Source organism: Melospiza melodia, chromosome 3 (genome assembly GCF_035770615.1).
Source record: "Melospiza melodia melodia isolate bMelMel2 chromosome 3, bMelMel2.pri, whole genome shotgun sequence".
NCBI lineage: Eukaryota > Metazoa > Chordata > Aves > Passeriformes > Passerellidae > Melospiza > Melospiza melodia.
The window spans coordinates 33,590,442-33,615,304 of record NC_086196.1 but is presented as its reverse complement, the minus strand read 5'-3'; the positions used below and the strand labels follow the sequence as shown (position 1 = coordinate 33,615,304).

Here is a 24,863-nt window from a genome sequence, read left to right as displayed (position 1 = left end):
TCTATGTTTGAGTTTTTTAAAGCCAGATAAAAATATATTGGTATAAATCATTGCCTCTGAGTGTGACTAAGAACATAACAGAAAGAGTATGGCTTAGGAAGAAACCACACGACTTAGAGTGAAAAAAACTTCTGTTTCATCAGACTATATTATTTATTTACTACCAAGTGTTATCCATTTATTGATGTGTCTCTACTTTATTCAGCTGCAAAATCACACAAATGGCATAGCCTAAACATTGTGTTATTGGAAGATACCTTACATTTATAAAAAGCATCTTTGCAAAACTGTCTGATGAATTGTAATTATTTTGCTGCACAACAGTAATAACACCTATCTTTATATTCAAAGTTCCTGAAGGATGGATCATTTCGCTTTCTTGAAGCAGCTCTCGGTTTTTGTAATCCAGCTCTCATTGCTCAGTAACTGGAATTTTGGCATATTTTCCTCCTTGTGTATGGGTATCAAAGTGTCAACACTAATGTTAAAGGCTATTCATGCTTTTCTTTTTTTTTTTTTTTTTTTTTTTTTTTTTTTTTTTTTTTTTAATAAGGAGTATGGTTTTCTTTTGGTTTTTCTCCATTTCTTCTCCTCTCCATGTCACTTCCATTCTTTCATCTTCCCAGCCGCTTCCTCCTGCTGTTCCAAGCCAGCCATCTCATGGACGCGTTCTGCAAATGGCAAACTATTTGTTCTGAGAACAAATCTCAACAATCAAAGATGAAGGCAAAGTAACTTAAGCTGATATGTCAAGAAAATACTCTCCATAGTTTGCTGAAAAGCTTTGTTTCTACATTTTAAAATAAATTAATTAGGAGACTTCCACAATCTTCTTTTTAAGAATCATGAAATCTACAGAGAAATAAGATTACCTTCTTTACCCCAACATTGATAAAAGTGGTCTATGAAAACTGATTCAGAAAACTCTTCAACTCTTAATTAGCTTCTATTGGCTTATCACCAACTTCCCTGTCTCTCCACAGTCCCAAATCTGAGTTATTAAATCACCAGAAATACAAATACAAACCACGACCGGAGATTTTAGAAGAAATCCCCACATCAACCTCACAGATTTTCTAGATAGAGTATTCAGCAATTGAATGTGACTATCTTATCTTCTTTTCCTAGCCTAATCATGTTTCTAGTGCTAAAATGTTTGTCTGATTTTGAAAGCAAGGAACCGAGAAGATGGCAGAAAAGGTGATTTTTTGTCAGCTGCACGTGGATAAAACCAACGGGGGAATCTTTGCACTCATACCCCTTGCCTGTGTCCTAACCCTCTCCTGCTTTGGGCTGTGAAATCTTTCCCACTCCTGTTTCCCACTCCTGAAGGCTGTGACCTTCTGCCCACCCTCCCTCAGCACAGCTGTGAAGCCAGGGCTCCTACTCTTCAGAGCATCATTCATCTGTTGCCCATCTCAGCATTTTGGATGGGCTGCCTTCTGGCAGCATTTCCCCCTGCTCTCTGGTTCCCTTCCTGGGTAGCCATGAGAGGGGCAGAGCAGGTGCAGTCCTGTCCCAGCCTGCCCCTGCTCCGAGGGACACCTTGCTCCTGGCGCAGAGCCCAGCCAAGCCATTGTTTGGAGCACTGTGCACAGGCAAGGCAGTAACAGGAAAACAACGGAGAACTGAAAAGCATCAAAGCACACTTCTTTTTCTTCCTCCTTATCTCAGTCCTGTCTGTTGCACCAGAGTTTTTCTTGCTTGCTTAACTGTTTATTTCTGGTAGGAAGCAGAGGGGGTTGCGGACCAGCGCCCTGTGGCCACCAGCAAGGGTTTCAGTCGCTGCATTTCACACTACCCCCCTACGACTGGCTTGACTGCAGAACCAGCACAGGCTGTTTCTCTCTGTTTGCTTTCATTGGCTGCAATCAGCTTTTTTACAGTTCCTTCATTTTCTGGGTTCCCAGTTAGCACCAGTAAACGCCAGTAACATCAATGCCTCAGATTTTTGCCGCAGTTGTGATAAGACCTCCTCACACTGGCTGAGTTGTGGCTTTTCACTATCAGCTGAAACTGATGACACTGCACCCCATCCCTCATAACAACACCATGAAAACAGCAGATCTCAGGCTAAAATATTTCATATTTCCACTTACTGGGAACATTTTTTTCCAAAGACCATATTACACTGACACAATATTTTCAGGCATAGGATATACCTGAGGGAGCAAGTCAAAGCCCAGGGACCTTCCTGGAACTTCAGCAGCACCCACAGCTCAGCGTGGCAAGTGTGCACTGTCCTTTGGGCAGCCCAAACACAAGCCCTCAGTATGTGTTCCTTCATATTTTCTTTGGCCATTACAGTTTGTACTGTGTCTACTGGCTGCTTTATCCTCTGTGCCAGCTAGGTACATACCTTCTGAGATTACCCCAGGGGGCAAAGTTAAACCATTGCTGTGTTGCAGCTGGCATAAGTACCATAACATAAAGGCAGAACTAGAAAGGAAAAATGGATTATTTGACTGGATTTCTTAGTAAACAAGGAGGTAAATATTTAAGATAATTGTAGGCCCTGGCTTTTGAGGGTACTGAACTCTAGGTGCAAACACAGTTAAAAGAAATCCTACTGTTTGTCTAAAATACCTTTTTGTTCCTATTAAACAAAAAAGAAGTTCACTATTGTATTCACTTAACATTCATTTCATAAAATCTATTCATCATAAGATTTGAGAAGTCAATGTAATGCAATGTTTTTATTATTTATTCCTGGGGGTAATGTGCTTCTTGTTCAGGAGAAGGTGCAGTTCCTGACAAGTTTTTAAATCCTCCTAAATTCTGTATGTGCCAGCAGCTGTGTATAATCAACATTTTTAGTCGTAGGACAGCATTTAGTTTAGGGGTTTTTGAACAGTTGCGTTACATCTCTTCTTTCCTCCCTGTCAAGTTGCCACAGGCAACTCTGGCATTCTCTGGCACCTCCAAGACCATTACATGTGAAGGCACTTGGGATGTGGGAACAGCTGGGCACCTGTGGAGTCAGCTGAGTTTCCAGAGAGCTTGCACTGACCTGAGCTGTGGGTTATATGAGGTGTGGGTTGTTAGAGGAGGTCGATTACACACCACATTATCACAGAGGAATCTTATCACAGCTGAGTTTGATCTGTGAAAACATTTCATTTCCTTCCCCAGCCTAAACAGCTTCTTTTTTTTTTAAATTTTTTTTCCAAAACATACAAATAATTTCTTTAAAAGTTAACATTACTTTTCGCACATAAACCATGAAGAAACAACACTTCTGTGGATGTGTTAAGAAATGTTAACAGCACCACCAGCGTCCTGTAAGGACTGACAGGTGGACATTTTACAAGTATGTAACACGTGAGAGCAGAGTTAGGCTGACCCGTGTAACTACATGTAAAAGGCACTGCCAAAGCCCAAACTCCTAATGGAAGCAATGCCCCTGTGGCATCCCTGGCAGTTCAGTTTCTGAAGCTGACAGTGAGGCACCTGTCAGATGGAGCAGTTAAAATGTCTTTTGTCACATTTTACTTGTTAAGCAAACATTGATAAAGGGCTTATTATGCCTGCTCTACATAAGGAAAAAAGTGTTTAGGAATTCTCCTGTCTGGAAATACTGCAAAGCTACTGAGTTTCTATGTCTACCTTTCCCTCCCATGCTATCTGCAGGCATTAATGTATTACAAGAAAAACAAACAAGCAAGCAAGCAATCAGAGAGCTTGTTGAAAACAAACAAGATGCCTGCAGCGCTGCCAGATTATACAACAGTGATTCCCACTGGGGGTAACTTGGACAACTTGCCTGATGGAGGCAGTGGGTCTGCTGAGAGCACTTGGAGGCTCTCCCAGGGCTGGGAGAGAGCAGGACAGGCAGCCTCTATAGGCAGCTCACCTGCACCCGTGCACAAACTTTCCCTCCTGCTGCCATCCAGCCCTTGGCCACTGCTGCCACAGAAGCAAGTAAGGATGGAGTGACTCCCAGCAGCAATCAAAATCAAGTCTTTGACTCAATATAGCTGAGACAGTCTCAGTTTTTCTACAAATAATTGTCATGGAAAAGAGGGTGGCTTGCTCTGCATTTGCTTGTAAAATACCACACGCATCTTTGCCATGTAAAGTCCTGGTTCCTACTCTCACAGGCTGCAAAGAGCTGTCATGGTTGTTTTCCTCTTCACTACTTCTCACTAAAATTTGCTCAGAAGTTACAAGAATGCAGCAACGCCGTGTGTGTGTGCTCCATGCCTTAACTTTAGCAGACAGAGCAAGCACTTCAAACCCTCCCCTTCAGTGTGCCTTCTCTGCTAAAAACCTGAGCGTATGAACATAGGGAGAGGAGGAAAAGAGAGGGAAAAAGAGAGAGACCCTGTAAGTGAATGGGTAAGGAATGTGCATGGAGCTGCGCATGGATAGATGTCTGATGTCCCAACTATTTGTAAAAGGCAAAAGCGATACTTCCGACAGACGGCCCTCCCCTCGCCTGCAATAGGCTCCCCAGAATAGCAACAGCCCGTGTCACCGCAAAGGGCAAAGCCTTCTGAAATAGCAACAAAGTTGTTCACGAACCACTTTGTGGTTTGCATTTGGTTTCAGCCGGCTTCGGGAACTTGTTGCCATGAGGAAAACAAGCTGCCCTTTGCTGGCCGGCCGGGCAAGGAGCGCGGCGCTGTGAAGCGCTCCCGCCCCAGCGAGGTGCCAAGGGGCAGCGATGGCACCTGGGCAGAGCCCGGAGGAGCTGAGGCAGCAGAGCCGGGCCGTGGGCGCGGGGCAGGATGAGGAGCGCGGCCGGGGCTGCAGGCGCTGCCGGCTGCCGGCTGCCGCAGGTAAGGGGGCAGGAGCTGAGCGCCGGCTGCGGCTGCTGCCCGCATCGCTAATGCTCGGCCCCACCAAGCGCAGGCACTCCGGGACGGGCCGTCTCAGCTTCTAAAAGTGCAAGAGGGGAACATGTGAGCTAGGACGGGGACTGCCAGCTTGACTTTTGAATGAATTTTGAATGAATTTTGAATGTGTGATACTTTCCCTAAAAGGCCTCGGTCCTACTGCTCGTGTAGGTGCTGTTTGTTGTGTAAATCATTTTCCTTCATGAAGATCAGCCTAATGGAAGATAGGAGAAGCTGCTGCCCTCCAACAACAGTGATCTGGTCCTTGCACACTCGGGGCAGTTCAGCCCTTTCACCGGAGTGAGTGGAGGGAGTGAGGCAAGCACTGCACCTGTCCATGAGAGGAACAGCTCAGGGTGGGGGGACAGGGTCTCCCTCCTGTTTTTACTTCCCTTTCCCATTTCAGGAAGAAACAGGGTTTCTGTGCTGACACCCTCAAAAATCAGCTGTAACATTTATTCTGCAGTAAGTTTTTAAGTGCAGAAACTGCATTTCATAGCTCTTCATCTTTGCTGTCCTACCCAGGCAGTTTTTCTCAGTTGCAGTGTGGTTTTGCATTTTCAAACACTTTCCTAGATGATAAGATGAAGGGAATATTGCCCCACAATCATGATATTTCTCAGCCACAAGGTTTATTATGCCTTATTATAAGCTGTACCCAAACAGGACAGCATGGTCATAAGCCAGAAATGACAATGTCTCAAGGAGATTTTGTTCACTTCGAGCTGAATGAACTGATTAACGCAGGAATAATCAGAAACCATAGGCACAAATGCTTTGTTGGAGTGTAATAGTGATCTGTCAAGCAATGTCTCCTGATACTGGAATCAGAGGTTAGCCAAGAACAGAAAGTCAGTAGGTGTGCAGACACATTTAACTTTGCCTTTGGGACTGAGGAGAGCAGTGCAGATGGTTATAGGATAACAATAAACAGATAGCAAAGTTTCTGCAGCACATGGGTTAAGGTTAGAAGAGTATGTGTAAATTGCATATCTGTCCTTACCCTCAAAAATTAAAGCAGTAACCTGAGGAATATGTAATTACATAGTTAGAAATTAAAAGAACTTGGTGATTCTTACTAGAAACGAACAAAACAAAACCCAAATGCCATTTCATGTAATGAGGGGATAGGCTGCCTGTTGACATAATGAAATTACATAGCAGAGCAGTAAGAGAGGACTTGGCCATGGTGGGTCTGTCTGGGATCTGCATTGTCTGTCTCTCCATCATTGTCAGGGAGCTTTTTTTCATGAAATTTGAATATTGTTTACAAAGTACATTATGGCTTATAGTGTACAAAGTATTCAGTGCTTCCCACCACTGGAGGAGTTTAGATTAGTGGAACATTTGTTTCCTTCGACCTTCTCTTTTAGTTCAATTTACAAAGTGATTGTTTTGGGTTTGCCTTTCACACTTGGGTGGGAGGATTCCCATTTGTCAAATGATTGTGATCCCACATGGCCCTGACATTATTTTTGATAGGTCAGATGTATTCTAGGTAATAGGAGAAATGCACCTACTGAGCAGCTACTGGATCTAAAGAAACCTCAGGTGTTGGAATAGAGCAACAGAGTAACATAAATCTCTTTATACCCAGCAACTGCATGAGATAGAGAAAGTGACTGTGGCAGCAAAGATCATGATAACATGAAAATAGGAAAATTACCTTTTATGAGAAGCAAAACCATGATTTAATTATGCAGCAATTCCCAATATATGCCATCAAACATTTATCCTAAAAAAAAAAAAAAAGATCCTCATGTTATACACTTCAGCAAAATATTTTTTAATACAATTTGGGAAATTTAAATACTATATCCCTTGAAATTTTGTATGTCAGACAGCACTCAGGTGGAAAACAAATCTGTTATTAGAGACAGCTTATTTTCAAATACAGGTGCTGTAGTTTTAAAATTTATTGTAGATAAAAGTAAATATCATTCTATTGAAAAAAGATACTCCATGCTGTGGATTTATATCTAGGCAATGCATTCAACTCATTAGGGTTTTCTAACCTGTGCTTAATAACCAATGGTTGACAGAACTTGAATTCACTTCTCAAAGGTCTAAATAGATCAAAGAAATTGCAAGGCTTAAAGAACTTTCCTGACAGGAAAATACTTTCCTTCCCTTCTAAACGGAGATGTTTCTCATCTCAGATTAAATCAAAGTAAACAGAAGAAAGTACCATGGTGGAAGAGATTGTCTAGTCTCCTCCTATCAAAATAGATATATTTGCACAGGTTACATAAAGTAATCTCCCTACCCACCCAGTAGTTTTCTATATGCACGCTGAATGATCTCTTGGGAGATAGCAAAGAAAACTACATCACAGAAATCTCGGAGTCTGGACTAACCTGGGGCTTGGTACTGCCAAACCGAGCGGGAGAGGGCTCCTTTCCCATATCTCTCCCTCCCATTAGGTAGGTGAGGAGTGCTGTTTCCCAAATCAGCCTGCTTGCAGATCTTCCCTGGCACTGATCATTTATCCATAATGCCCATAATATACATGCACAGACCAAATCCTGTGCCTTTGGAAGGAATGTATTTTCCCAAATATGTGCTTGAAAGTGAGTAAAGGGGCACACCCTTTGTACTTGGCCCCGTCCAGCCTCATGGCCGGTACACTGTGCTGCTGTACAACTGCAGTTGGTCTCCTTTTCAGGAACCAAGCATAAACACTTCCAACAAATGTTCTTAAAGATAGGTTTGTTTGCCAAGTTGGGCTGCTTTTTGACTTGAACAACAGTTGTGAGAAACCACTTTGTTTACATGGGAAACTAGAGAATAGACTTTCCAATCACTTGTCACATACCAGCCACACACTCATTAGCCATGGTATTAGTGGCAGACAGAAGGAGAAAATTCTCTGGTAGCTATCATTAAAATATTTTATTCCCCTGGGCTGTACACTGCCATATGCTCTGTTGGCATCCCATAAAAAAAAGACAAATATATGTATAAATATATAAAGAAGCTTTTTGTAAAAAAAAAAGGAATGCCTAAGAACTGCCAGCAGCATCATTCAAAGTGACACTTAAAAGGATTGTGAGTACAACTACTGCAACATTTTTTATCTGGAAATGTTAAAGCAAAACATATGCTGAAGTCAGAGGGAATTTTGCCTAGAGGAAGGTCATGAAGGGAAACTGAGCAGAGATTTCAAGGTTTAACTCAGCAGGCAGTGGTGAGCAGGCAAGTTTCGGGTACACCAGTTAAAACAAAAGCTCATGGTGGTATAACAATGTTTTTCAGTGGAATAGTGCCTGTGAGGGACAAGAGACACCAAGTTAACTACTGACTTTGTTGCTGCTAATGCAGGAGGACAATGTGTCTCCCTGTGCATCACGTCAGGATCTGCTTCTCATTTGGGGGTGCTCTAGTTACAGCCTTCCACTATTTCTGTACAACTGTGGCTATGTGTCACTGGACACATGAAGAAGGATACCAGCTGACCCAGTAAAAACAAAAAAAATAAACATGAAGACATTGATCAAGTTGCTCTACTTGGAGAAGCAGTAAATATATGAGCTCGAATGCTTCCCTATCAATTCCCAGGTTTCCAAGCTCTACATCCAGCTTGTACAGACTCTCAGACAAAAATTAAATAACCATCTCAATTTCTCTGATCTAAGGACTACAGGCTGATGTGAGCACAGTTTGGATTGTAAAGAACAGTGCTGGTGGTGGACTTTATCAAGATATTTGACATGACACTCTCATTCAGAAACTGAAACCATACAAAAATGATACTCCCAACATTTTAAGAATTAAGAACTGTGCAGGACGCAGACTTCAAAGTATCAACAGAGTACACTGTCTATGCTGCTGTGTTTTGGCAGGAGAGACTTAAACTCAGTCTTTGCCCCTCTGTTACTTACTGTTGTTAGTTTTTTGGAAGAAAATAATAACAGATTATTTAACAAGGTGATAAAGGTGATGGGTGATCAATAAATGGGACATGTCACCGGCTGAATGTAATTTGGATGCTTTGGCCTGCTGACTGCAAGTGAATGTGCTGTCTGGGCTGCCTTTCTGCTAACTTTAGACATCTGCATCTGAGCAAGCCACACAGTTTCCTTTTATAGGCAATGGAGGGAAGTAGGCATCCGCCGTAATTCAGATGTCTAGAAATGCCTATTTTTCTCAGGTGGTTACAAGAGAAATCTAGAGATGATGTAGATATTTCACAGTTAGGTAAGTTGAACCCTAATACAGACAAATGTAAAGTGATTTGCATTCCTCATTAGCTAAAACAAGGCAGGCCATATTTAAAGACAAGGCAGTGCCTTGGAAAGAATCCAGTCAGAAAAGAAGTAGGTTTTCCTGAATAATAACCAGAAGATAAGCTTCTGTATGTGTCTGTGAGAATCCTTGGACAAGCAGAGAGTGAAGTGTCCACCAGGACTGGAAAAATTATGTCAAGTTTCTCTTTGGCACTGTGTAATCACTGCAGGAACACTGGGTCCAGATCACAATTTACTGAAGAAGTTGGTGGTCTGAAAAAGTTCAGAGAACAGAGGTTTGAATATTTAAGGATTTGGTGAACTTGTAAAGCCTCACAGGGAAAGCAGCTAAAAAAGGAGATGTCTGTGAGATGACCCAATGGCAGGCTAGAAGTTTGTACTCAGTGAACACAGTTAACTGTGGGGACATGGAGAATGGGATCTGATGGCTGGAAGCTGAAGTTGCAGAAATTTGGTCTAGAAATAATTTACAGATAGCTTACAGCGAAAGCAATTAACCATTGGGATGACCTATGACTTAAAGTCCTTGGTTTTCAAACACTAGCCATTTTTAAATCAAAGCTGAATGTTTGAAAACACCCGGTTCAGATAAAACATAATTGAAGTGTGTCTGAAGGATCATGTTGTGCTGTTTGTGAGTGTCAGAGTGGATGAACACAATGCTCTCTAGTCCATGATATATAAATTGAGGCAAAATCCTACATAAAATATATTTGGCTTAATGATGTAAAATATTCAAGAGATATTCAAGAAAGCACAAACATCAGCACTGAACAGTAGTTTGGGCAGAGCACTGTGATTAGATTAGCAGTTTGGTTTCTGATATGCTCATTCCTTCAGCACAACACTCACTGTGCTGTTATCAGCCCAGATTTCCAGCCAGGATTCACTGGAAGGGTATATTCTCCAGATACAATAATATGCAGCAAGCAAGCAACTCTAAAGTATAAATGGGAAGGCAAAATTATGTTTTGCAATGATAAAACCAATACTGCATGTGTGCATTGCAGGATGCAGCCCAAAGCAGCTTAGCTGTAGTCAGTAGTATTTCCACTGAAGTACTGTTCAATGGGTGAAGGAAGTACAGCAGGACCTAACCCATGCTTCTATTTAAAATCAGTGAAATGGTCTCAGATACTGCAGATATAAAAGAAGAAAAAGCTTTAGAAATATTAACAGATCTGGACAACAGCAATATAAAAAAGATTGTTCTATCCCTGGAGCATTTTGCATATTTGTTTCTGTTATTTTCTTCATTCTCCATTCCCAATAAATCTACCACCCACCTCCCCCTTCTGAAAGACTTTTCACAGCAATCCCATTCCCCCTGTGTCCTTGTAGCCCATCAAGACAAAACCATGTGCTTCTCCCCTACCTCTTATCTGTGCCTGGTGTGCCAGCCACACCAGCTCAGCAGCTGAGTTGAGGTGCATTTGGTGCACGCAGTATCTCAGGGCTGCTGCTGTTTGGCTCAAAGTTAGGAGAGCTAATAGGTGATACTTATCTTAATAACCTTAATGGGCTTACACACCTCCCCTGACCCCCAGGCATTGCTTATATTCACAGTTGTGCTGTGCTACCCTCCATAATAACCCATCTGCCTATAGAGCAGCTGCAGGGTGGGGTAGTGGAATTGTTTGCTTCTGGGAGTTGTTAGGAGAACACAAGGTGGCTTGGGCTGCAAATGTGCCAGGGATCCTGCCAGCAATTTAGTAGGGTATGTGGCCACATGCCAGGGTCTGGGCCTGGGCTCTGGGACTGTTTACTTTAGCAGTGCAGATGTACTGCTAGGGCTGCTCTCCTTCTCTCTATTCAAGATTTGCTTTTGAAATGTAATATCCTCTATCAAATAGGGCTGATCCTCACCAATGTGCTCAAAATTATTGGCAACGAACTCTGAGCAGTCAGTGTGATCAAAGAGCCTTAATGCCTTAGAAAAATGAACTAAAAATAAACAAACTCTGTGTATCATTTCCAATTAGACCATATACCACTCGTTCCAGGAGAATTAACTAAATACGGACTCTGTTATGCTGCAAAAGCCACCTCTCCTCTGACACGGCCCATCTCTCTAACTAATTGCAAAATCAGAAGTTGATTTACTCTTTTCCTAGTTGTGTGGCAGCCAACATCATGATGCGAGGAAAATCATGCTGGGAGGAAGAATGAGACCAACAATAACAAATTGATATATTCCTCAAGGTTTAGGGTGCAAAAGGCTTCACAGTTAGCAGAATATGATCAGTCAAATCTATCTTGTAACAATAAACAATGAATCACAATTGTATAAGATGAGTTTGTTTTAAAGTGGAGATTCAAAGGCATATGATCTGCATTGTTTTCATCATCTGTTTCTTGTTCCTGACATTATGGCCATCAAAGGCGATGCAAAATATTTGATCAAGATATTCCAAAGAATCTGAGTTTAGATGTGAGCAAAGCCCAGCAAGTTCATGTGTTTACCTCAAAGATCAGTTCCCCTAGAATATCCCAGATACTTGCATCAGCCTGATGCTCACTGACTAAGTCCCCAGTTTGGCAAAATAAAGACAATGGTACCAGCAGCCTTCATGCCATCCTCAGGAGAAACAAAGGAAATAATAAGTGGTGAGGGAAAACTTGTTACTTATTTGAGTCAATGTTGAAACAATTTGGCTAAGAAATTTATGCTTTCCTTGCTCATGGTACTCTAGTTGGGTGGATGAGACTTTCTCAGTTTAGGAAAAACACTGAAAAATCTCAAGGTAAAAATTGCTTTCTCACCATTTCTTTTTGCAATAATATTCTGAAGCAAAAAGTTTAATTATTTAGGACCTGGTCAAAACCTTATTGACTTTTGATCAGGAAGATAAGGGACACAAAGGCATTAAAACTAAAGATTTTATATTCATTACCTTGTGTTTTCTTTTCAGAAATAGCTTTTTATGAAAATAGCTTTAATGTCACCACTGCTGCTGGATGTGTATTGTGCCTAACTGCTTTGCCTAAAAGTTACAGAGAGATTTTTTTTTAAACTGGTAGATCAAACAAAGTTTTTATTAATTGTCAGAATGTTGCAAAAATCACTCTTTCAAGGTTTTTCGGTTTATCCTCTTATTTCAGGTTGTGGAACATTCACTTTTCTGTCTTCTGCCATTGCTGCCATAAGTGGACTTCTGATGGGCTATGAGTTGGGCCTTATCTCTGGAGCTCTTCTTCAGATGAGCAGCATTTTAACACTCTCTTGCAAAGAGCAGGAAGTCATTGTAAGTTCCCTGCTTTTTGGGGCCTTGTTTGCATCCCTTACTGGTGGATTTCTTATAGACAGATTTGGAAGGAGACTTGCTATTATTATTGCATCATCTTTACTTGTGCTGGGGAGTCTGATTCTGCTGCCCTATGAATCATATGAGGTACTCATTGTGGGCCGGATCGCCATAGGTATTTCCATCTCACTGTCGTCAATTGCCACGTGTGTGTATATCGCTGAGATCGCCCCACAGCACAGAAGAGGCCTCCTTGTGTCATTAAATGAACTCATGATTGTGATAGGCATTCTCTTTGCCTATATTTCAAATTATGCATTTGCCAGCATATCTCACGGCTGGAAGTACATGTTTGGCCTGGTGATTCCATTGGGTGCTTTGCAGGCTGTTGCCATGTATTTCCTTCCTCCAAGCCCTCGGTTTCTTGTGATGAAAAATGACGATGAAGCGGCGAGAAAAGTACTGGAGAGGCTACGGGAAACATCAGATGCTACTAATGAGCTCACTGTGATTAAGTCTTCCCTGAAAGATGAACATCAGTATAGTTTCTTGGACCTGTTTCGTTCAAAAAACAACATGAGGGCCCGAATGCTGGTAGGACTCACTCTAGTTTTTTTTGTGCAAACAACTGGGCAACCCAACATTTTATTTTACGCATCGACTGTTTTGAAGTCAGTTGGGTTCCAGAGCAATGAAGCTGCCAGTTTGGCTTCCACCGGAGTTGGAGTGGTTAAAGTGGTCAGCACAGTCCCAGCCACGTTTTTTGTGGATCAAGTTGGAAGTAAAACTTTTCTGTGTATTGGCTCTTCTGTTATGGCAATATCGTTGGTCACTATGGGCTTAGTGAACCGTAACATACATGTGAATTTAACCAAGGTCTGCAGAAGCCAGTCTCCAGAGGATTTCTCTCTCCAGAGACCAGGAAACTTCACTGTCACCAATGGGAGTCTCAAGGACCTCTTTGCTAGCAGGGCTTCAACAGAAAGATTGTCATTTGATGTACAGAGCCCAGATGTTGCCAGGACAGGAGAACTGAACAGGACTGCCCTGGCAGGAGGCAAAAGCACAACAGGGTCTCATGTGGAAAGTGGGGAGGTCCCTGTTGTCCTGAAATGGCTTTCACTGGCCAGCCTGCTTGTCTATGTTGCTGCATTTTCCATAGGTCTTGGACCAAGTAAGTGTTTAATTTTTCTAACTGTTTGTAACTTACATTATTAAGTGCTGGGATGAGGCAGTTCCTAAGTTGGGCAAAGCAGTACTGTCTGCCAATATGCACTGGTATTGTATTGTCACACATCATCCTGGTAGGCCTGTCATGTACTTTATAGCAAGAGGTCCTGCTCCTAAAGGCCAATGACCTGATCTCCCTTCTGTTCACTGTAATTAACTGTTCCCTCTTCAGTCAAGAACTGCTGTTAGCTTTGTACAGCAAAATTATGGAGCCCCCGGCTATCTTTCCTCTTTCTAGTCTATTGTGTCCTTACACTGGGAAGGTTAGGATGTAGGCATTTGCTGCTGCTAGCTCCTAAACCCAAGATAATGATAAGCTCTGGACCTCTGTATGGTATGACATTGTCAAATCCACAAAATACCAACCTGAGTCCTGCTGAGGATCTGTCCCTCTGACTGTGTAATAGTCTTCAGATATGGAAAACACACTCAAGGTACCATAATTCATGGGCAAGCTGTAGTACCATTGCCACTGCTTGGGTGGAACAGCACAAGTGGGAGGACACAAATGTGTGCTCCTGTACAGCTGACACTGTACTGCTGCACCTGCCATCACACTTGCACGGGTCTCACTCTCTCCTGAGGGAGAGCATGTCTGTCATTCAAAGGGACTAGAAATTAAATCTCTCTGTTTTCTTCTGTTTTGTTTCAATAGCACTTGCATAATGTTCTACTTTGAAGGCGTTGACTTTTTAAGTCACTCTGCAAAACCCACATGCCCAGCCCGTTATTTATTAACAGAATTTATGTGCTCTTGCACTCTGGCTCAAACTTGCATTGCAAACAAACTGTACTCTCCTGTACTATTATGATAAAAAGCTTGCCACAAGGATACAACCCAACAATTGTGCTAACAACAACTCCCCTGCAGTATTTATTTATTTTAAACATTGCTCACAGGGAGAGCAGTGTGAGATAAGCATTCATTGCCAGGGTTGCAAGCTTGACTGTGTTATTACAGCATTATTCCTTCCCTTGCAGATTGTCTTGGGGCTGGATTCTGCTTTCTGTGACATAGGTTCAAAAACAGGGATGAAGCCCTGAAAAGAAAATGTTACTTGAACTTTTATTTATTTCAAACATATATTTAATGACCCTCAGAGTGGGGTCACATGTTCAGTCTTGGCCTCCTGCTGAAATCTGCTTTCCTGATGACCTGGCTGTAAACGGGTTCTTAGTCATTTGAGTTGGCCTAATGTACAGTTAATGAGAACAGTGTCTATTTTCTTGAGGGCTACAAAAACTGATGTGTTTTCCAGGCTGATCTGAGAAGTCTCTGAGGCCAGTGCTTGTTTTTGACCTCTTTCTTGACTTGAGAGCTCAAATGCTTTCAAACAGAAAATGGGAAAGAACAAACACCCTCTCAGCTCCATGATGGAGAAATCATGTATAAAGCCACTGTGAGGCAATTTGTACTGACAGATGTGTTTTCCTAGCAAGTGAAGGCCAGATCTATCAGAGATACAGGCATTTCAAATTGCAGCTAAGTCATTTCAATGCATTTTCCTGTCTTTGAAAGCACACTGTTCAGTTAAAAAGTATAGAAAATGCAAGAGTTAGAGAACCAAGAGATTGCTGAAATCTTCAAAGGATCTATCATGCTTGAATAGTCTGGATTGGGATGCAAGGTTATAATTTGTGTCTCATGTACAGCCTACAACATCTCCGTTTGGAGCCCTAATCCCTGAATGTGTTTGCAAAGCCTAGCTTTCTTAGCCCCAGTGAACCTTTCTTAGTGTAAAGAAAATAAATGAGGCCCTCTGCTTATGTAAAGTAAATAGTTTTAACATGTTTATGTTACTCATCTCTAAATCTGGCCTGTGCTCTGGACCAGACTGTTCTCCATTGCCTGCTGGTCAGTGGGAAGGAGGCATTGAGGCTGCACTGGCTGGCTGCTGTGTCCAGGCTGTGCCTGGGGCTCCTGGGGACAAAAGCACTGTGACACTGTGCCCCACTGTGTTTCCAGTGGGGAGCTCTCATGCTCCATGCAGTGCCTGCCCCCACGCAATGGCTGGCTAAGGTGAAGGTGGTGTTGAGAATGCCTCTCTTTGTAGATCAAATTGACATCTTTTGGATGAAGAGCTGAGAAGATCTTGCTCCTTTCTTTCCACACCACAAGGCCATTTCTGGAATAAATTCACGCACTTTATTTTGATTCCATGCTGTACTATGTTCTGTGGGGATAAAGGAGACTTTATGTATGACCATTAGGAGATGCCACACTCTTCACAGGACAGATCACACAATCTGAGCTCTCTCATCTTCTTTTTAAGTGCTTTGTACTTTTTTCCCCCCTTTTTATTTTTTTTATGCTCATCAAAGAGAGTTACAATCTAGATTAGTGTAGCAGACATTTATAAATTATTTCTCTTTTGTTGCCAAATTACATAAAGTAAATTGATTTTTTAAATGAACTAAGCATATGCTAAATTATATTTATTGCCCTTTATCAAAACACCCAGGCATCACAGTGATGAGCATTCAAAAATAGACAGTGAGAGATAAAAGTCATTTTTGCATTACAAAAGAATTCACAGACTAGCAAGCATCTGCTTAGTCAATTTTTTGATTCTGGGGTGCTCTGTATTTATGTTATCAGCCCTTACACAAGATAAAAGGGGTATTTCTGCTGCTGTGTTTCAGTTTAATTATGTTTGATGAACTGCAATTCAAGTGCTTGTTCACACTCAATTTCACACAATTATGAGGACGTTTTGTAGATGCAACAAATCAGTGTCGCATCACACCACAGAACAGCACATGCCATTTCTCTAGGGGTGTTTGCAGAGACGTTTCAAGGCATTCAGTTATTAGCTAAGGGGGCTTGCTTGACACCCTTGTTTGTCTTGGGTTACCCTTTGTCTGTGTGTCAGAAAGGACAAACAAGGATCAGCCGTTCTCAGGAGGGAATGATGCCTGCAGAGCCCTAAAAAACCACTCCCGGCTCCCATGTGGAGGATGAGGGGTGTGAGAGGGCTCCTGGTTGTTTGCAGCACATGTTTGTGAAGAGTTGGAACCTGCTGTATGTGGGCAGGGGACGGACAGGGGAGGGACAGGAGAGGTCTGAGCCTGGCAGAAGCACTGCTGTGCCTTTCACAGGGGCCAGCGAGTGCCGGCTGATGAGACGAGTGTGGTGTGGAGGTAGATCACCAGTTCATCACCCAAGCTGAAATGTGATCACTTAATGTGTCCTTGGAAATTAATTTAACGTAAAGAACACACAGAAATAAGTTAGTCAGGGCTATGACCATGCATGAACACTTACTAAATTGCACAGAATTAACTGAAATAGTTTCAGGGCATCTAATTTGCCAATTGCTCTGTAAAAACCATTTGAGGGGCAAAAACTAGAGGTCCTTTCTCATAAAGAGGTGTCATTCACCACTTCCTTCATTCACCACTGTGTGTGGTGCAACATGTTGGGATGCCAGAACAAGGAAAGCCATGCTCCTGGGATGTCAGACTTATTTTCCAAGATAAGGCTGTAAGTGTCGCATTCCTGTGCTTGGATAGAGTATGTGCAAGAGAGTTCTCTTGGTTAGCAACTGTAGGGCAGCTACAGCCTCTCTGAAACAGAGTGGGTGCCCAGAGCTCTGCTGCCCTCCTCACAGACCCAGTAAACAAAATTCAGATATCAGATTGCACCCATTACCAAAGATCTGATTTTCTGCCTTGACCATCTCCTTTTGCACCATTTATGATCAAGTACTAACTAGGGACAACTTCCCCCTATATTTCCTGCATATCCCCTGAGTGAGATGATCTCATCAGTAAATAGCTGGAAGAAATGTAGTAGCACCACACATAGGTATGCTGGATGCAATGGGGTCTAGAGGCAATGCTCTTTATCAAAAAGAAGTCAGAGTGGCTCCAAGAAGTCCTAGGCTGAGAAGCAAGTAATGCAGACTGATTCTGGACGAAACAGAGTCTCTTTTCCCAGTCTGAATTTGTTCTTGCAAATTAAAGGCAAGTGAGCAAAACAGGACTGGGGCAGTACCTCTTTGCTCATATTGTGGGAGTGAAGTTCAAGGGAATCCATTAACATCTCAAGGATTTTTTGTTGTGGAATGAGGAACACCTTTAATGAGAGAGGGATGTCTAATGTATGCCTTTGGACTGCATGTATGGCATTGGTGCCTTGCAAAAGAGCTCTTCCTCTGTGAGTCCTTTAAACACATTTCTGTGTAACTGCAAAAGCATTTAGGCACTTGGCCAGTGAACTTTGGGATAATCTGGTGGAGCAAATCACATCAGCTCTGCTGGCTTCATGGCATCTCATGCTGAGCATGCAGATGAAAATCCACAAAAACACCTACAAGTGAGACTGAGGGGCAATTTCATGACATGAATCATCCTCAAAACTCCAACACTTAGCTGTGAAAAGTCCAAAGGTACTTATGTCTCTGCCAACCTGGGACAAAGATGTTCTATTACTTCACGTCCTAGAGCAGCTGCCAGTTTTGTGTGGCTCTTCAGAGCCAAGGGATAAACTCTGGAGCTCTTCTCTTGGAGACAAACTCCTCTTTGAGGCAACAACTTGGAGCTACAGACCTAAGCACTTAGAGCCCTCTTTACACTCTGGTTGCTGTGGCCACAACACACCCAAGGCAAGTCAGTGTCTGCAGCTGGAGAAGTGTTTCCTGGATTTCAGGATTTGGCACAAATGAAATACAGTTATCTATCCATGTATTTTTAACATACTTATGGTCAACAAGTGTATAACCAGACCTTGGAAGAGGGGTTTAGAGTTTACTGCAAACCCTGATTTTCCATGTCGCTGTTGCAGTCCCATTGAATCATAGCTCCCACGAGTGGGTGCTTGTAGGGTTGGTAGTACTTTGGTATTGCTAAATACCTGTTAAAGAGTGAAATTAAATATCCACACGAAGCCTTCTCAGGCTGGGATATAATGGCCTCTGCAGCCATCTGCTAGCCTCAGCCATCGGGTGAATATTTCTGATTGGAAAACTGGAAAAAAATCACATGCTCATCAGTCTTTCTTCTTAGCTCCTGAAGTAATCACATTACCTACAAAACAGGAGACCCAGCTGACTGCTGGGAGCAGCACACCAGTGCCCAGGGCTGTGAGGTCCAGGCTCTCAGTGGATACAAAGTGTGTCTGCAGACCTTGTATGAGGGGAGGGCGAGCATAGGACCCACAAAATTAGGACATTGCAGTTTTGGGGACAGCACTTCCCCCCAGGATGGCTCTCTGATGGAGTCTCAGCCACTCATAGCCACCTCAGACTAATGCTCCTCCTGCATTTGGGGATCCCTAACATCTCCCTTCTCTCCTTGTGTGGGTGCAGAGGCACTCAGAGCAGGCAGATTCAAAGTTGTTGGAGCAGGCACAAGAGAGGATAAACACAGATGAGCAAAACAGGGGCTTGTAGTCACTACAGTCACTATCTTTATTCTAATGCAGGAAAGGCTGGCAGGCCAACAAGTCTGCCTTCATGTTTTACTAGTTTCACACTGGTTAAACTCCTCCACATGAAAGACCCAGGATTGTGGCTTTGTGCCCACTAGGCTGAGTTCCCCCAAGAAGGTGCAGGGACTGTGGTCTCCAGCAAGCCTTACTGTGATGCACCGTCTTGCTGCTGTGGGAGCTCTCTCTGTGGATCATCAGCCCTGGGAGGAGCAAAACCTGTGCAGAGAAGTTGGTAAAGACAAGCCCCTAGAGAGGGCACACCTTCAGAGCAAATTTTTACTGAAGAAAGTGCATTTAGGATGATAGATGTCCATTTCTAGTTTAAACCTAGGCAGATTTGCCATATTGAGTATATCTGAGTTAAATTTATATCAGCTTGAATGAATACTTTAAAACTGAGATAATTTGTACCTAAAATGGAACAGATGTTTCAATGTGTTTGGGAATCCAACTGATGCAGGAGCCAGATTCCTCAGATTATCAACAAAAGCTGATATTTTCTCCACCAATGTGGGACTTTCAGACCCCTGCTCTCTTACTCAGGGCATGATGTGAATGAAACCAAGGTTGTGGGTTCAACCCTTGTTCAATCCCTGTACAGGCAACTCACTTAAAAGTTGGACTCAATCATCCTTGTGGGTCCTTCCAACTCAGCATATTCTGTGAAACCTGTGAAATCTGTGACCTTTCCTTTGGCACAATGCTCCCTTCTTTACTGGGTGTTAAAGGAACTTCAGGATGACTGGGAAACCAAATTAGACAGCATTCCACATGTAGTATGCTTTAACTTTTGGTAAGCCCTGAAGTGGTCATGCAGTTGGACTAGGTGACCATTGTATATGCCTTTGTATGGAACTATTCTATTCTATTCTATTCTATTCTATTCTATTCTATTCTATTCTATTCTATTCTATTCTATTCTATTCTATTCTACTCTATTCGATTCTATTCCCATGTAAAAACCCACTTGTTTTCTCTACGTCTTATTGTGAGCTGTTGGAGTAATTTAAATGCAGCTTTAAACCAGTATTGGAGAAAATTGGGAAGAAGGATCAGGCAAGAAAGATGAAAGAGGTTGGAAGAAAGCTGAAGAGTTCACAAGAAAAGTGAAATCTGTAGAGGTGAGGAAGTAAGTAAATCCATCGTCAATCCATCACTCTCTTTCTTATACAATCTTGAGTGGTTTGTGGTGGTGTCTCTCTATGTGTTTTATTGGGTTAATCAAGGCAAGACCCAGAGCTGGAACACTGCCATAAAGCCCAGAGAACAATATAGTCCCTTTGACTTTGGTCCTGTGATTGTTAGGTTAACTGGCTACCTGAGTAGATTCACTAACACAGTTAAAGTCTGAACCTTTTATGTGTCTTTCACCTGAGTCACTAAATGCATTGTAACAAAGCCCAGAACAGCTGGTCTGACACATGACACTGCACAGCCCAGGGACTCGATGACAGAGGTCAGACCTGCAGCCATCCTGACAATCCAGATTGCTTAGGATGCTTTTCCCCTGCCCCTTAATGCTCTTGGGCTTCATCTTGGCCACCAAATGCTTGACCTGAAACTGGAAAATCTTGTGGGAATGAGAACTGTCAGTGTGGAAATTCTGAACCTTCTATGGATTTAGTTGGCTGTTCCTGTGTTTTGAAATACTGTGAGCTTAATGGTTTTGCACTGTCTTGGAAAACACCGGTAAAAAAGTCAGATCAAAACCTAGAATTCACCTCACTATCTCCTACATTAAAGCAGTATTTTAGGCTTCTAAAAGCATGTCATATTAATTTGTAGTGCACAGGAATCTGATCTTAACAGACATTCATGCTCAACATTGCCTTGCCTGACATTTGTTTACAATGTTTTATTTTTGAGTTTCTACATTTTCCCAGCAGCTGTGGCCTGACCTTAAAATTCACAGAAATTAGAAGCATAAATTTTATGATTTTTTGTGGTTTACTCTGGAAAATGGGAGAGTGGCGGGGACTAAATTGAGTATTCAAAACCAATCCCGTGCTTAAATGCTATGTTGGAATTTAATGAAGATAATAAACCTTGGGAATATGCAGGTTTCGCTGAGAAACAGTACAGAAAGTCCTATTTCAGATAATAAAAAAAAATTATCTTGGATTCTTTGTTTTATGACAAGATTCCTAGCACTGTTTATTTGTACTGAATAGTCTTTTAATGCATGCATCCATGTGGTTTGAATATGACACTCCACGTGCTTATCTAGTTCATCATTCCTGCTATTCAAATGCTGCCTCACATGGCCTCTATTTCACATTGTGTCCTTACTACCAAGCTGCAGTAGAAAGACAAGGCATACCAAAATGGAAAATAAAGCAAGGGTTGTAAATTGCCCACTTCTCCCTATTTCCCTGCCCCAGATAAAGTTTATCTGAAACCTCTTGTTAACACATCAAGCTATCCCATGAATAGCTTGAATAGGTTTGCCTTTTCAAAGGCTGATTAGTAGTAGTGAAGTGCAAGCCAATTTAAAATATTTTTGGATAGCTGGATATTAATTCTAGGATTTCAAATTGCAGAGAGTGCTTTCTGAAATATAAGATGAATAGGTTTGTCTTATCTCACTTGATAAAACCTACAAATTTGGGGGGCTTTTGTAAGTGTCAAAAAGGTCACAAGAAGGAAAAATTACTTTTATGATAATGAGGCACGGGAATGTCAGTGGGAGCTTCTAAATTGTTTTATTATGTTATTATATTTCAACCCCAAGACTGAATTTAAACTGTACTGAAATGCATCTGAAATCAGAAACATGATTTTCACTGACATTTATGTTCCTGTTTGTAACTCTAATATGTTAATGAGGGAAAGTCTTGGTGGATCAGGCCAAAGGCTTTGCCTTCTGAGAGACAGAGCCCTGGCTACTGTGAAAAGAGGGAGAGACCACACCATGCCCCTGCCACTCTTCCTGTGTCTGCAGTGACAGTGGTTCAATCTGCTGTTGGAAAGGTAGGTGGCTTCCTGTGGTTTGGAATATTATGCTCCACTTAAAGAGGGATTTGAGTTAGTATCCTGAGCTTGGTGCTCTGCATAGTGTAAATACCTCTTTAATAGTTCTGTTAGTAAACCCATTGACACAAAGGCATTGTATGACAGAAATGGAGCCTGTGCTTATAATTATGCACAGTTTTAAAGTTTAGGTCATATTGGTTTCCTTAACCATGTTCTAGGAGACAAGATCATTGTGATACTGAAATCTGTAAAATGTTTGCAGGTCATCTGTCAAGCTTCATAAAATCCAGTTTCCTTTAGGAAAGAGGGCTGGGAAGAATTTTTTAGAGGCAAGCTAATCTTGGGCCAGCTTTGTGCAGAAACTACAACTGTCAGTAGGACTTTGTGTGCAAAGTCGGTATTTTATTTCACCTGTAAAGCTTGTGAAACTGAAACAGGTATGAGAAAATAGTTATGCCAAAAAGGTAAAAATGTGTAATCAATGACATGGCTTAGTGGCTCTGCTGAGGAAGGTGGGGCTGTCAGCCAAAGCACAGAGAGCAGGGTAAGTCAGTGCATGGAGGCCGGAGACTGTTTCTCCCATGGCATCCAAGTTCCTGTGCCACACTGAGCTCTGGGAGGAAAGCCAGGAAGATTTTCTCAAAGGGAAGGGTCATGCAGGAGAGCACCCAGCTTCTGCTGCCTTGGAAAATCAACCCTAAGTGCAGAAAACTCTTATGGAAGAAACAGAACTAAAAGACCCAGGTGGTTAAACCCAGAGCCTTCACACCTTCCTCCTCACTGCCTTCCTCCAGCAGCAACCAAAGCAAAGCATGGGCAGCCATTTCCAGTGAGGAACTTAAAGACAGCTGGATCACTGCAGGCTGCTTGCTAAATAAGTCACTGTTGAAAATTGTTGCTTATCCTTTCTACTAGATGTTTTGTGAGGCATATGCATAAATAAAATCTCTGTTTTTCAAGAGCAAAGGCCTAAATTGCCCCCAGTTGCTGTATCACAACAGGTTTTTTCTGCTGCGCAACCCCTCAAGGACCACCAGCAGCCCTTAGGTACTGGAAAAACAGGTTCACTTATCCCACCCAACTGGGTAATTTCTCTTCTGCATACCTTGTAGAGGAGAAATATGTGATAAGCTGAACTAATTCACACAGAACTTCCTCATGAATTAGGGCTTCTGGCTTCTGCAGTCATTCCTCTGCAAATGCCTCAAAGGATTATACTGGATTCAATATTCTGAACAAATAAACACCCACAAACAGGAATACATATTTCAGGTTTTAATTAAAAGAGCTTTTTTTGGATGGCAGTATGTGTTTTATTATAGTAAGCATATTCTCCCTTGAAAGCTTTTTAAAATTTTTCCTTTTTCTCTTTTTATTTTTCTTTTCTGCCACTCTGCATATTCTGTCTTGATGGGAGAATTTGAGTGTCTGCATAACAAAGGATGAGAGGAACAGTGACTGTGGTACCCAGTTGCAAAGAGAATTGTCATCTCACACATCTGTTCAAAACAACTTTTCTTAGGGTACCTGAAAAGAGGTACACACTATTACCGTGTCTGTCAATAGCAAGGCTATGATGAATCTTCTTTTTTAACTCCAGCTGGTAACTAAGTATCTCACAGCGGGTGGCTCAATCTTTCCCCTGCCCCTTGCCCACTAAGGAGGAGAATTGGAGAAAAAAAGGTTAAACCTCATGAGTTAAGAGCAGTTTAAGAATGGAAATAAACAAAAAAAAGGAATAATTCTAATTACAATAATGATTATAACAATAATATCAATAACTGTGATGAAAAGGGAAGAGGCAGAGAGGGGGAGGAATGAAAACCAAGAGAAACAAGTGATGCACAACACAATTGCTCACCTCCCACTGACTCATGGCCAGACTTTTCCTGAGCAGTGATCAGTGGTTCCCAGCCAACTCTTCCCAGTTTATAGTCTGGGCATGATGCTCTAGAATAGAAAATATATTCTATATATAGTGTAGAATATTCCTTTGGCCAGCTCCTTTCAACTGTCCTGGCCATGCTCCCTCGCACATTGTTGGGTGCCTGCTCACTGGGAATGGAAAACTGGGTATAGGAAATGGAAAACTCTTTGATTTAGGGTAAGCACTACTTAGCTGCAACTAAACATCAGTGTGTTATCAGCATTGTTCTCATACTAAATCCAAAACACAGCACTGTACCAGCTACTCAGAAGAAAATGGACTCTCTACCAGCTGAAGCAGGACAATTCTACTGATAGATTTTCTGCTGAGCACTTTTCTTGGGCAGGATAGTCTACAAATCACATTAACTAAGAGAATTCTACCATTTCTAGATCCTTATGTATCTATCACTTCTTGCCCAGTAATCACCTCTAAGAAATCTCATTTGTGACTATTTTTTCCAGATAACAATGGACAGTAATTGAGGACCACTGAAAACAGATTTAAGAATATATTGAAAACCTTGCATTTAAAAGGAAAGCCCATATGATCCATAGCATTTCTTTCAAGTTCATGGAGATGAAAATTTGAATAGCAAATCAAACAAAAAAAAATCATTAAAATGCAGCCCCACTGTTGAGAAGGTTAAGGGAGGAAGGATTGCTAGGAAAACCAGATGTGAATTGCATCTCACTGCCCTCCTTCTCGAGTGGCCAGAGCACAGATGATGGAGTTAATGCTTTGGAATCACTATCTTCCCTCAAACCCTTCCCGCTGCTCTATCATAAACTGGAGGAGGCATGAGTGATTTCAGTGGTCCACCACAAGGCTCCTTAAAAAACCACATGGGAGTGCTCAGCCTGTCTATTAGACAGTGATGCAAATAGCACAGACAGTGGGCAACAGTTTTTATGTACTCTGATACAGCCTTAGGGCAAAAAAGGATTAAGTCCTAATAATGTTACTCCAGGG

The 24,863-nt window shown here is 42.0% G+C and overlaps 1 protein-coding gene across 4 annotated transcripts in view; it reads left to right on the top strand.

Moving 5' to 3' along the window:
• Positions 1 to 4,472: 4,472 nt before the first annotated feature.
• Positions 4,473 to 24,863, top strand: part of SLC2A12 (solute carrier family 2 member 12) — a 42,676-nt gene continuing 22,285 nt past the window's right edge. For all 4 annotated transcript variants that reach the window (XM_063151224.1, XM_063151221.1, XM_063151222.1 and 1 more), the window contains exons 1-2: positions 4,473 to 4,781; positions 12,188 to 13,504. In XM_063151224.1, coding sequence (XP_063007294.1) covers positions 4,667 to 4,781; positions 12,188 to 13,504 — 1,432 coding nt within the window. In that variant the 5' untranslated portion in view covers positions 4,473 to 4,666. The remainder of the gene's footprint in view (positions 4,782 to 12,187; positions 13,505 to 24,863) is intronic.